This window comes from Oryx dammah, unplaced genomic scaffold (assembly GCF_014754425.2).
Source record: "Oryx dammah isolate SB20612 unplaced genomic scaffold, SCBI_Odam_1.1 HiC_scaffold_10, whole genome shotgun sequence".
NCBI lineage: Eukaryota > Metazoa > Chordata > Mammalia > Artiodactyla > Bovidae > Oryx > Oryx dammah.
Genome location: NW_024070194.1, coordinates 4,652,439 through 4,666,293, shown reverse-complemented (window position 1 = coordinate 4,666,293; position 13,855 = coordinate 4,652,439). Strand labels below are relative to the sequence as shown.

General features: G+C 57.4%; 1 protein-coding gene across 1 annotated transcript in view; it reads left to right on the top strand.

The window, feature by feature from the left end:
• Positions 1-13,855, top strand: part of BCAS4 (breast carcinoma amplified sequence 4) — a 56,769-nt gene that overhangs the window by 28,884 nt on the left and 14,030 nt on the right. The window contains exon 4 of the mRNA XM_040248196.1: positions 2,174-2,308. Within this exon, the coding sequence (XP_040104130.1) occupies positions 2,174-2,308 (135 nt within the window). The remainder of the gene's footprint in view (positions 1-2,173; positions 2,309-13,855) is intronic.

Sequence of the window (13,855 nt, the reverse complement as noted above, 5' to 3'; positions counted from 1 at the left end):
CATTATTCGTGTGTGTGCCTTCATTCACGTGTGCACTCATGCTTGTGTGCATTCATATGTACATACATTATTCGTGTGTGTGCCTTCATTCACGTGTGCACGCCTTCATCCATGCATACATGCATTTTCCTGTGTGCATTCATCCACTCACACATGCATGCATTCCTGCCGCCGCCATCCAGCTGAGCAGGCCCTAGTCGTGGCCTTGTGAACAGCACTGACTCAGCACCTGCTCTTCCAGAACTCACATTCTGGAAGGAGATGGACCCTGAACTGGCAGACAGGAAGTTGAGAGGGAGAGGAGAGCTAAGAAGATGGGGCCTGGGCAGCTCTGCGGTGGGGCCACGTTAGCCTAGGTGGTCGGGAAAGGCCCCTCTGTGGAGCGCCCAGCGGACCCAGGGCCTGGGAGACAAGCAGGGTTCACCTGTGGAGAAGAGAGAGGTGCCTAGGCATGGAGGGAGCTGCTGCAAAGGAGCCAGGCTGGAGAGTGAGGAGAGGAGAGTGAGGCTGGAGTTTTTGAGGAGCCAGAGGGAGGCCTGGGTGGGACACAGGGAGAGAGGGCAGAGCGGGTGCTGGGCCTCGCTAGGTGGGTGGGCCTGGGGCTTTCCATCTGCGGAAGGGAGGCTCCCGCATGGGGCCCGGTGCTGAGAGGGTCTCCTGCCTCTTCCTGGTGCAGGAAAACCTGCATTTTCCTTTGGAAGCAGAGAGGCCCACAGAGGGGAGGCTTGTCTGAGATGGACCTGGAGTCGCCACCTTTGGCAGCCTTCCCGGGTGTACAAGTGGTGCACGCACATGTGACACTTGTGAACACACGTGCACGCACACACACACACACACGCAGGCACAGAACGTGCACCCAGCCCACAGGCACACCAGGGGTTGCACACAAGTGGGCCTGCACAGCCTTGTTTCAGACGTTCTGCATTTATTGCTGCTGCTGCTGCTAAGGCGCTTCAGTCGTGTCCGACTCTGTGCGACCCCATAGACGGCAGCCCACCAGGCTCCCCTGTCCCTGCGATTCTCCAGGCAAGAACACTGGAGTGGGTTGCCATGTCCTTCTCCAGTGCATGAAAGTGAAAAGTGAAAGGGAAGTCGCTCAATCGTGTCCGACTCTTCGAGACCCCATGGACTGCAGCCCACCAGGCTCCTCTGTCCATGGGATTTTCCAGGCAAGAGTACTGGAGTGGGGTGCCATCGCCTTCTCTGGCATTTATTGCTAACATTGTTAAAACCTAGGCATTTTTCATGAAATCTGAATGTCCTGTTTTTTCTTTTTAAATGATATTATCTGGCATTAATTGAGCTCTTAATATGCCCTGAGCACTAAACTGCTGAGCAGGGTTGATACTGTTATGATTCCTGCTTCACAGATAATAAAATTGTAGGTAACAGAAATGAAGTAACCTGGCAAAAGGCATACGACCAGTGAGTGGTAGACCCTGGGTTCTAGTCCAGCGGGTCTGACCCCAGCCTTCTCTTTTGTTTTCTCAATATTGGAGGTTTTGCAGTAGAGCCCCAAGCTGAGTGACCCGCCCCCCAGGGGCCAGGGACCTCCTATTTCAGCTCACCCAGCCTGTTTCACTCGCTTGTCACCTGCCTGCCCCTCGCCAGTTTCTGAGTGTGAGACTCCCCAGTACTCATCAAATATTAAACCGAGCAATTTCGGGGAATTCCTTGGTGGCCCAGGGGTTAGGATTACACGCTTCCACTGCCGGGGCACAGGTTTGATCTCTGGTCGGGGAACCAAGAGCCCGCAAGCTGCGTGGTGTGACGAAAAAACCAAAGGAGAGCAGTTTCGAAAAACTTCATTTTTCATAAAGAAGGTCGTGCGGCCCGAGTCCCCTCTCTGCTGCTGCCTGGCTGTGTGACTTTGGGCAGGTGGTCCGACCTCTCTGACCGTTGGTTTTTCCTATCTGTAAAATAGTCTAAACAGAGGATCACTAGTGGGAGAAGGGGAAAGGATAGGAGTGGAGGCTCGGCCTGGCCGGGGCCCCAGAGGGGGCGTCACTGTTACCGTCAGAGTTTCTGAAGGAGCTCCCAGCAAGGCACCAGCGAGCCTAAGGTCTCCCAGAGACTGGCGCCCGTGGGGCAGGCCAGAGGGGGGCTGGAGGCAGTAGCTGCTGGCTGCCGAGGGAGGCAGCCGTGGCATCTCGTCTCTCTGTGCTCCCGACAGGCCTTTGTGAAGATGGTCAGACGACACGTCTCCTTCCTGGAGACCCACGTGCTCCAGGCCGAGAGGGACCACGGGGCCCTCTCGCAGGCCCTGCGGAAGTGGCTGGGCTCCTCGGGGCTCCTCGCGCTCGGGAACGTGAGTATCCCCACCTCCCCGCCCCCTCCCAGACCCCGGAGCGGGAGCCGGGAGAGGGGCACCGGAAACGGGAGTTCAAAGGGCACGGCTGGCTTCTGCAGACAGGAAGCGGCGTCTGGCTGGCTGGTGGGGGGCTGGCCTGGCGGCTGGGGCATCGCAGACTCCCTGGGGTGCCCCCGTGTGCCCTGATTGGTGGTGCCGTGGCTGCCCGCCCCCTCATCCACCGTTTAGTAAATGGCTGCTGTTTGCTGAGCACGGGTCTGTCTGCAATTCCCATGCTGCTTAGAAACAGCTCCTGGCCCTTCCTTCCGCATCTGAAGCTCAGGGCCATTTCCAGAATTCAGGTGGGGTTCCCCTTCCCAGGGCACAAGTCACCCTCCAGCGGACCAGAAGGGCGGGGCACAGTGGCAGGGGCAGCGAGCCCACAGCTGGCCAAGGCCTCTCCCTCCCACACTGCTGCTTCCTTGGACTCCTCCCTGTGCAAAAGGAAGGGTCACTGTGCCCCATATACTGCTGGGAAAACCGCTATGTGCTGCTTACGGTGCTTGCCTCCAGGTGAGGGACTGGCCCAAAGCCAGTAGCAGCTGGATCGTGGCATCAGAGTTCATGGTCTCAGAATTCTTACTGATCCTTTAGAGCCCAAGTTAATGTCACCTCCTCTGAGAAGCCCTCTGGGATTGCGCTCGCTCTAGACAAATGCGTCCAATGACCGTGAAGTCGGGAGCAGCCTCCCTGGTCCTCCCCTCCCTCAAGTTATGGTGACTATTATGGTGACCAGGGTACCCACCCCCCCCCCCCCCCGCCCCCAGCCACACAGTACTCTGCCCACTGATGGCAGAAGCGCCACAGGGGAGGGAGGGCAGAGGTCCGTGGCTGCGGGCCGTCTGCAGTGGGTGCCCTAACGCGGGACCTGCCGGGTCCTGGTCTCTGCGCCTTGTAGTCTTTTTCTGTATCCCGCAGGCTTCCCTCTGCGGTTGGCACCAGTGTCTTCCTTTAGTGGCAAGCCTTGGAGGGGAGAGTCAGGCAGCTGAGGCCAGTGCTGGGGTTGGAACTCAGGCCCGCGGGGCTGTGCGATGGGGTCCCCCGCCTACTTCTGCTGCGGGATCCCATTAGGGTGTGGCCGGACACGCTGCGACCTGCACCCTCTCATCTCTGCCAGACTCGGGGGGCCCCCTAGCCCTACCTGTGGTGACTTGTTCCAGGAAACGCGTCCCAGCCAGGGCTGGTGAGTCATTCAGCGACCCTGGCGTGTTGATCTTGGCCCCGGGAGGGCTTTGTGTGGTCCAGGGGATGCGGGTGAGTGTGCGCACACGCGGGTGCAAAGCCGAGGGTTTCCAGGGCTGCACCTGCACCCGAGGCGCCAGGTGCAGGGGCTCTTCTAGATACAGAGTCGTCACAGCTTGCCCTAGGGCCCAGACCCGCTGGCATTTCACAGCCCATCCTGTGAGGGAGAGCTAGGCATCAGATGAGGAAACAGGCACCGAAGGGTCAAACCGTTTGCCCACCCAGAATGTGGTGGAGCTGCGATTGAACCTGCAGAGCTGGTGCACTGCAGCGCCTGGTCCTGCTGGGTCTCTCTGAGCCCAGTTCCGACTGCTGCAGCTGCGGTCTGGGGTGGGGGTCCTTGAAGAGCCCCCACGTGGGTTCCTGTTTCTTCTGTCTGGAAGAACCCACCCAGCTAGGGTTTCACGCTGTGTCCAGTCGGTTCCCCTCCATCCCTGCCGAGGTGGACGCCTCACTGACCACTGCCCTCACCCTTGGAGGCCACACAGGCCCCTCCTGGCAGTGAGGAGCCCTACAGATTCTGCCTTCCTGCCCCCACTCACCCTCCTTGCCCCATGCAGTGAGGGGCTAGCGCGGGGCAGGGGCTCTTGGGCTGAGGGTCCTGCCCCAACTCCTTTGGAAGCCCACCTCCTCAAAGGAAATGGGCTGCTCATTGCTGCCCCCAGGCCCTCCAGGAGTCAGGGGCATCAGCGGGGGGCCTCCCTCCAGGGCCCAGGCAGGAGGCCCTCCGCCCTCACCCCCTGGAGCTGGGCAGGGGCCTTTTTGGGGGGGTTTGCCCCCGTCTCTGCTCGGCCATCTGCTGGAGCAGGCGTCCTGGGGAGGGCGGGGGGTAGGGTGGGGCTGGGTCTGCAGTTCTGCTAACTGCCAGTGCCACCTGCCCTCCTGGCCTCCTTTCTCCATCTTTTCTCTCCCTCACTCTGCAGCTCAAGTGGGGAGGCCAGGGAGGGCGCAAGGCACGGGGCCAGGGTCTCCCAACACACCAGCAGTGGGGCCAGAAAGCCCCACTGCACCCCTGCCTGTGTGACTCGGTGCTGGCCGAGGCCTGGGCCAGCCCGGGGATGCCAGCTGAGTGTCCCTCCTCATCATGTGCTCCCCCCGAAGCCTAGGTCTTTGGCCTCCAACTTGAACTGCCCAGACCGGGGTAAGGGCTGGCCTGGTGCCCTGAGCCCTCTGTGGCCAGACATAAAAATGTACACACTTCTAGGCTTCATGCTTTATGCTAACGCACACATTACTATTTTCATGGTACAAAGGTTCGTGTTTCCGTGCTGTATGGCAGGAAAGTTTTCCATGGTGCTTTTATGTTGATTCTTACAATACTGTAAACCTCTAACTCAGAATCGCACCTTTCTTTGGCTATGGCATTTTTTTGCTGTGTGACAGTGGGTGAGTCTCTTAGCCTCTGCAGGCCTCAGATTGCTTACCTGTCGGTTATCATGGGCTTGATCATGAAACAGTCTGCCTGCTAGAGAACTGGTTTCGATTTGATGTACGATGAAGAGGGCCTCCTCCACTAAAGCAGTGGGAAGAAAAAGAAGAAAGAGTCCAGAACTCTCAGACGGAGGGTTCTGAGCATTGGTGGGTCTGCAAAGTCAGCTGCGTCTTTAAATAGTGGTTCAGGACAGACTGCCTGGGCCCTCTGGGGTGAGCAGGTTTCCTGGTGGTGGTGACAGAGAGCAAGCCCTGCAGTGCCCCACAGGGGAGGTGCTAGCTTTAATCCCAGCCCGGGACCTGAGGCACAGAGAGGTTTAGTCACTTAGCCAGGGCCACACAGCCGAGCATCGCAATAGGAATCTCCTTCTTGAGTCTGTCCCTCGTTATCTTGGGAGAGAGCCGTGACCTCTTACTTCAGGAAGCACATGTCCAGTAGGCATGTGACCAAATCCTCAGAACAGAGGCAATGACCAAATCCTCAGAAAATTCAGTAAGTGGACATTTCTAAAGAGGGCCTGTCTTGCTCTGAGGGATGACCTCTAAGGAAGGGCCACGTAAGCTGAGACCCAGACGCTGAGTGAGAGAAGGCTGAAGTCAAAAGCAGGGATGTTCCCAGCAGTGGGGATGGCGGGCCCGGAGGCTCTAGGGTGGGCCGAGCTTGGGTCCTGAGGAACAGCGGTGAGTCCCATGTAGGGAGCCAGGGAGGGTGTAGGAGACGAGGTGGGGGGCAGCCTGGACAAAAGCAGGGGTCTCGGACCACAGAGGGGGCCGAGCACTAGTCCAAGGGCATCAGGGAGCCTCGGGAGGGCCGGGAGCCAGGGAGTGACTTGGTAGATGTGCGCTGCTTTAGGGAGTTTCCAGGGCTCATTCTCTACCCTGAGCTCAGGCTGGCATTTGGGGTCAGTGCTGTCTTGTTTAGACTTGACCACGAGAGCCGAGCCGGGCACAGGCATGCCCTCCAAGCTTCAGAGTTCAGCTGTTAGGACTGCATTTCCTTGGCCTGGAAACCCTGCATGCTCTGCCCGGAGCTCCCTGAGACCCTTGCCTTGCCGAGTCTCAGGGCCTTTGTCTGATTGGGAGAGAGAACAGGGGCTCTCGGGCGGTGCACAGGTCTCCAGGCATGTGTCTGGTCCCAAGACCCTGCCTGAGGAGGCGGCCCCCCTGCCCGCGCACACAGGGCCTCTCACATCTGGAGATCGTTTCAGGCACATGTGGGAGTGAAAGTGAGACGGGGCTGCAGGCGTGTGGCCTTGGAGGGGGCATGGAGAACATGCCAAGGGTCGCCATGCCCCCCGGGTCCAGGTCCTGGTGACGGCCGAGGGCCGAGGCCCTCTGCTCAGCGCCTGCACCCAGAGGCACGGAGCAGCTTCACTAATTTGTTGTCAGCCACTGTTTGTTTTCTGCCAAACCAAAACATCTTGTTCACGAGGTGTCATTTTGATTAATTTCCTGATGGATAACAGTATAGCGTTTTCCAAGGAAGGCAGTCTGGCTAAGAGCAAAACCACTTGGGGCCAAGCCCTAACACGGCACAGAGCAGGCCGCCGGGGTGGACTGTGGCCTGGGCACGATGTGGGGCTGCCCGACCCACCTGTTCGCCCTGCACCTGCCCACGGGGCGATCTGGTAACACAAACAGGTTTGTTCCACCAGGTGTGACGCAGTAGGGAGGGGTGCGGACTGTGGCGAATTGCAGAGCCCGTGGCTTAATGACAGGGGTGGTGAATTTCAGAAGCAGCCTTTGCAGAAACGGGATCAAGGAGGGCCAGATCTTCCTATTTGGGGGAGCACGCTGGACATGTGGAGTTTTATATGAATCTTCTAATGTTTAAAACTCAGCAACTAATTTTTCTCACTGGTAAACATTTGAGGGGGAAAAAATGTGTTGTGCCCTGGGTCATACCCAGCACACTCCCCAGCTCTGGATTTGGGGCTGATGTCCGGTATCGCAGAGTCCCCCCCCCCCCCCCCCCCCCCACCCCGCCGGCCCCGCTTCAGAGGCATTTGGGACCAGGGATGAGGGGAAAGCTCCTGGCGTCTTCCTCCACTTTGCACCAGGCCCAGCAGTGGCCCTCAGCTTTCTGCAGCAGCGGGATGAGCAACCGGCAGTTTTATGGGGTATCTACTCCAGCTCCAAACCATAGTAGTTGTATTGAGTACTTTTAGGCTTCCCTGGTGGCTCAGATGGTAAAGAATCCGCCTGCAATGTGGGAGACCTGGGTTGGATCCCTGGGTTGGGAAGATCCCCTGGAGGAGGCCATGGCAGCCTGCTCCAGCATTCTCACCTGGAGAATCCCATGGACAGAGGAGCCTTGCGGGCTGCAGTCCATGGGGCCGCAAAGAGTCAGACAATCGAGCGGCTAAGTGCACACAGCACGTTGCGTACTTTCACGAAGGACTTTCTGTGCCGTGTCTCAACGTCCCGTAACAGCCCCAGAGGTAAAGAGTGTCGTCTGAGAAAGGGACCTGAGGCTCAGAGAGGGCTGTTCACTTGCCCAGGGTTAGACAGCGTAGGCAGCAGAGACAAGATCTGACCCAGCTTTGACCTTGTTCAGGGTCTCTCGCTTCTCTCTGTGATCTTCCCAAGTGCAGGAACCACAGCCTAGATGGTGGAGATTGCAAACTGGAGATCCCTGGGCCGGGTCTGCCCCACCAACGTGTGTTCTTCAACCAGCTTGGTATATGTACGTGTTTAATTTGAATTAGCTGCCAGCATCTAAAAAAGGAAATTTTACATAAGAATGTAGAGCTCTGGCTTCTCTTGAGAAAACAGAAGGGGGACCTCCCTGGTGGCCTGGTGGCTAAGATTCTGCACTCCCGATGCAGGGGTGCCCAGGTTTGATCGCTTGTCAGGGAACTAGATCCCACATGCCATGACTGAGACCTGGTGCAGCCAAATAAAATATAAATAAAAATATAAAAAAGAAAAAGCAGAGGTCTGGGCCCACGAGCAGCATCCCCGCTGAGCCACCAGCTGGCCCACGTCACCTTTTGTCCTTACCTGCCTGTGGGCACTTGAGTTTCCTACTGGGTTGAGCGCCTAGTAGGTGTTTAATAAACGTTAATCAGAGGATGCTCTGAAGGCGTCCATGGCCCTTGGAGGCCCCCTCCCTCCGGGTCCCTCTGGGGGTGGTCCCCAGGCAGTGGAGAGCTGGGCCGGACAGGGCCTACGTTTGCCCAGCGGCCCGGGGCCGCCTCCTGGGCTTCCCTGGAGGTGGTGGAGGCTGTGGGCGGAGCTGCCCTGCCAGGCCCGCCTGCAGGCGGCCTCAGTGCCAGGCTTGGCGCTGCCCCGCCCCCCGCCGTTCCCCCACCCCGCCCCCAGCTCGCCCCGCCCCGCCCGGCCCTGGGGAGGCAGGGGCCCCCTGCCCCGCCCTCTCGCTGTGCCCAGTCCCCTTGGAGGGGTGACTCCCGGAAGGAGGCCCGGCCTGGCTGGGCCTTTATCTCGGGCCGCACAAAGAAGGTAGAGGAGGTCCCCTGGCGCCTTCTCCCGGCCCTGGAGCGGCCTCTCCTCTGCCCCGTCGTCCCTTGCGGGGCGGGGGAAAAATGCAGCCCTAGCAGATGGCAGATATTAACGCAGCAATGGAGGCGAGGGGGGCTGGGTTAGTGCCCCCAGCAGGCTCGCTGTCCCCGAGCTCTTCAGCACTCACAAGTTAACGGACCTTGAGTCCAGATATTTGGTGGCAAGGGTGCCAGGGAGGGACAGAGGGCTCCTGGTTGGCTGCTTTGGGAATCAGATTTTTTTTAAGTGTTATTTTTGTTTAGCATTTGAGCGGGGAGGAAGTTCCTTTCCACAAAGAGGAGTGTTTACTTGGGGCAGGGTGCACTGATGAGGCCCGCATGGGAGCACCCCAGCTTCTCCGTGGTTGGCAGGACGCAGTGCGCTGTCTCCTACCAGCACCGCCGTCGGGGTTGCCCCCATGAACATCCTTGAGCCCAGTGCTGCCTTGTGGCCCCTCCTGCCCCAGGTGGACACTGACTCTGGTCTTGGCTCATGCTGGTCCCCTGCCCGGAAGAGCCTGCCTGCTCCCTGCTTGGCGCTGTGTGTTTGTCATTCAACGCTAAGTTGAGCATCACCACCTCTGGGAATCCATCTGGATTGGCCCAGGCAGCGTTCCTCTGGGCTCCCCAATCCCCTTTCCTTCCCGTGTCGGCCCTGGCTTGGTTCATCTTCACGTTTATCCACCTGTTCCGTTGCTCTGTTGTGTCTGACTCTGTGTGACCCCATGGACTGTAACCCGCCAGGCTCCTCTGTCCATGGGATTGTCCAGGCAAGAATACTGGAGTGGGTGGGTTGCCATTCTCTCTTCCGGGGGCCCTCCTGACCCGGAGTGGAGCCCAGGTCTCCAGCCCGCCGCCTTGTGCCGACACACCAGCCTGCACCCTGCCCCTCTCCCTAGCCCCTTCCCAGCCTTGGCGTCTGTCCATCTTCCCTAGGGCTCTCACTGGGACCCTCCCTCCTCAGCTGGAAAGAGAAAGGCTGTGGGCCCGAGTGGGCTCCTGGTGGGGACTGGAGGGGCAGGCCGGCTCTGTGTCCAGTCTGTGTCTGCTGCCTGGGCAGCACCGAGGACGCCTCCTGCTCTCAGAGCCCGAGGGTCCTTGTTGGACATAAGCAGGGCCACAGTTGCAGTGGTGGGGGGGGGTGGTCCTGCAGAGATGTGCTTAGCGTGTGGCAGACTCTGGTGGGGACGCTGTTAGTGACATTGGTGGTGAGCTGGGCACTAACGGGTGCAGAAGTGAGGACACTGGTCCCTGCCCCAGGTCACGCTCACCCTGGAGAGTAAACTCAGAGGTGGGCATTAAAGCAGATAATTGTGGGTGGGGTGTGTGCTTCTGGCTCCTGTGCACGGCAGAAAGCGGGGGAAGAGGGGCCAGGAAAGGGCCGTGGGAGGGGACGGTGGCTGGTGTGTGGCATCAGCTTGGCACTGCGTGGCACTTCGGTCCTCAGCGAGGCAGGCCCCGGCAGAGCACCAGCAGCTCCCATCCACGACTGCAGGTTGCAGGTGACGTGATGGATGGATCGGGTGAGTCCCTCCTGGTGTAGGAACCCATGTGATGCTTGTAGCTGGGGCTGAGGCATCTGCAGAAAGTGTGATCCTTTAATACCTAAGGAGCCTGGGAAGTTCTTGAACTTGGCTCCATTCAGGGTCAGCTTTCTGCCGGGAAAATAAGCCATGTCTCATTAAGCAGTAAATTCATCCAGGTGCCTGTTCCGGCTGATACCATCACACCTTGTCACGTTGCAATGTCAAGGCCAAAGTTCCTGTTACTTGGAGAGTCCTAATAAGTAACCGGGGAAACTTGGTCAAAGAGTGGGGAGTCCTGGCTTTTCAATGGAGTGAGGAGTCAGAGCAGGGAGGTGGCTGGGGCAGAGATGGACCTAACTGAGCCCCACGTGGGAGGCGGCCCCTGGTGACCTGGGCTGGGGGTCTCAGCACTGTGGCCCAGCTCTGCCCTGTCCCCTCCTGTGTCTGGTGGCTCCTGGCTGGCTGGACCTGGCTCCAGAGGCCCCGAGCACCACTCCCAGGAGTGTGCATGAGAAGGGGTGGTGGGCAGGCGGGATGCAGGTGACAGGAGAATCGGGAGACCGTGGCCAGGGGGCTGGTCTCGGGCCGGTGCCCAGTGTGGCCCCGGAGATCTGTCCCTGTCTGGCCAGGAGGCAGTCCTGAGCATCTCCATTGAGCCTGGTCACCTGGGTGATGATAAGCCATGCTTGTTAGGGGCTGAGAAGTGTGCTGGATAGGTTTTGAGGGTTGTTGGGAATTAAAAATCAAAGCAGTACCAGAACTGGCTTCCACAGTTGTGATTTAGTTTAAATACTCATGTTTTGAAACTGAATGCATTTAACACTGAAAAAAAAACGCAGTGTTGTAAAACTGTACACTTGAGCTGTTCACAAGCTAATGACATCATTTAAGAAAATTGAGGGGCCTGACATTGGCAGCAAGATGGACAGGCCTGGAAACTGTCAGAATGAGTGAAATAAGTGAGACACGGAGAGAAGCGTCATTATATCACTTATGTGTGGAGCCTATAAAAACAGGTGAGGCACAAGTGAATGTATTTATAAAGCAGAAGTAGAGTTGTGGATGTAGAAAACAAACCTATGGTCACCAGGGGATGAGGTGAGGAGGGATAAATTGGCAGATTGGGACTGACATACACACCCTGCTGTATGTAAAATAGATCACTAATAAGCACCTGCTGTATAGCACAAGGAACTCTGCTCAGTAGTCTGTAATGACCTATATGAGAAAAGAATAAAAAACCACAAAAAAAGTGGAAACAGGTGTAGTATAACCAATGCACTTTGCAGAAATGAAGACAACGTTGGAAATCAGGTATAGTCCAATCTGAAAAGAAAAATTCAGAGCGCAGTAATAAATAATGGAATTCTCCAGCATTCATTGAGGGGTTACTGTTTTCTAAGCACTGGTGGGGGCGGATTTGGGTAAAACAGCCTGTGAGGTAGAGACTGTTATTAGCCCTGTTGGCAGGTGAGACAGATGAGGCACAGAGAGGTTGAGTGACTTGGCCAAGGCCACACAGCTCGACAGAGGGGCTGTTGGCCTCTGAGGAACTTGGAAATGGGGCCTCATTTACTGTGCTAGGGGGAGGGGTCTTGCTCTCAGCACTGGCAGCTCCAAGTAGGGCTTTCGAGGGGATGTTGAGAGTCAGTAAGTGCTGGAGAGGGTGTGGAGAAAAGGGAACTGTCTCACACTGTTGGTGGGAGAGCAAATTGGTGCCACCGCTATGGAGAACAGTGTGGAGACCCCTTAAAAAACTAGGAATAAAACTACCACCTGAGCCAGCAATCCTCCTACTGGGCATATACCCCGAGGAAACCATAATCGAAACAGACACAGTGCCCCAGTGCTCACGGCAGCACTGTTTACAATAGCTTGGATGTGGAAGCAGCCTAGCTGTCCATCCACAGGTGAGTGGATAAGGAACTTGTGGTGCATGTACTCGATGGAATATTACTCAGCTATAAAAAGGAACACTTTTTTGAGTCAGTTCTAATGAGGTGGATGAACCTAGAGCCTGTTCAGAGAGCGAAGTATGAAAAAGACAAATATTGTATATTAATGTATATATATATGGAATCTAGAAAGATGGTACTGCCCTATGTGCAGGACATCAGACAAGACACTGACAGAAAGGACAGACTTTTGGACACAGCAGGAGAAGGAGCGGGTGGGATAACCTGAGAGAACGCCACTGAAACGTGTGCATTGCCAGGGGCGAAACCGGCCGTGGGAGTTTGATGTGTGATGCTGGCGCTTTGTGCCAACCGAGAGTGATGGGGTGGGGAGGGAGGCGGGAGGGGGTTCCAAACGGAGGAGACGTGTACCCATGGCCAGTTCGTGTTGATGGCAAAACCAGTCACAGTATTGTAAAGTAATTATCCTTCAATTAAAAAATGATGTGCCAATCGGAGGTCCTCTGTGACCCCTGCCTTCACTCCCATCCCCGTTCCCACAGGCGGCTTGAGCTACTTCAGAGGCAATGGGCAGGTGGTGGGGAGCCTTTACGGCTTGTCCTCAGGCCCCCCAAGAGGCCCCAGAAAGGAAGCTCAGCCTCCAGCCCACCCCGGTGTGTTGTTCTCGAGAGTGTGTGGGTGGGGTGGGCTGGACAGCGTGGCCCGGCCTGCTGGGATTGTCCTGGAGGCTGTCCCTTCGCACCTCGGGCTTTGGCTCCGGGAGACCTAGAGAGCTTGTGCGGGGAGGCCAGCCCGCCTATCCCCTTCTGTGCAGGGGCTCTTCCTCTCCTTAAATCTCCCCTTCTGTTCCCCTGAAGGCCTTGGCTACTCCAGGAGCCACCACATGGGCAACCCCAGCCCTTTACCCCGTTTTTCCCGCAGCCCCTGGGCCAGGCTTAACTCCTTTGATGCCAAATCTCCGCCCACCACCTCCTTTTTCATTCATTCATTCAACAAGTACTTACCATCCCCCACCTATCTGAGCCAGATGCTGACTCAGATCCGGGAGGGCAGAGAAGGTTCCCGCCCTCCAGCAGCCGATAGTCCAGTGTAGCATATGAAGTGCCCCTGGGGGAGAAGGAGGTGAGGGAGGGGGTGACGTGGGTCTGGAGGCAGGAGGTGGTCAGAGAAGGCCTCCCTGAGAAGGAGACATGAGGCCCTGGAGGAGGTAAGGAGGGGAGTGTGCAGGCGTCTCAGGCAGGGGCAGGGTGGCAGGCCTGGTGGGCGGTGCATTGGAGCCAGAGGTAAAGGTGGGGGAAGTGGATGGAGCAGGTCGTGGGGTCCGTGCAAGGACCAGGCCCTGGAGGGTTTTGAGATACAGAGGGAGATGTTGGAAGGGCAAGGGTGGAGGTCAGGAGGCTGGAACTGCTGGGGTGGTCCAGGGGGAGACGCTGGGGGCCCGGACTGGGGGCCAGAGTGGAGGTGGGGAAACGTGTGTGTTTAATTGAAGTTCTTCATTGACACAGTTAAGAGATTCACATGCAGTTATAAAAATTTATGGAATAGAAAGCGCCCTTGTATACTTTGCCCAGTTTTCCCCAAACGGTAACATTTTCCAGAACTGTGGGACAACATCACATCTGAGATTTCAGCCTTGATACAACCTGTTCCTGCTCATGGATCTCCCTGGGTTTTTTGGGGCAACATCACACGACACGTGGGATTCTAGTTCCCTGCGTGATTGCACGTGTGCTGCCGCTTCACATGTATCCGACTCTTTGCGACCCCATGGACTGTAGCCCGCCAGGCTCCTCTGTGAGACTCTCCAGGCAAGAATACTGGAGTGGGTTGCCATGCCCTCCTCCAGGGGATCTTCCCGACCCGGGATGGAACCTGCGTCTCTTGTTTCCT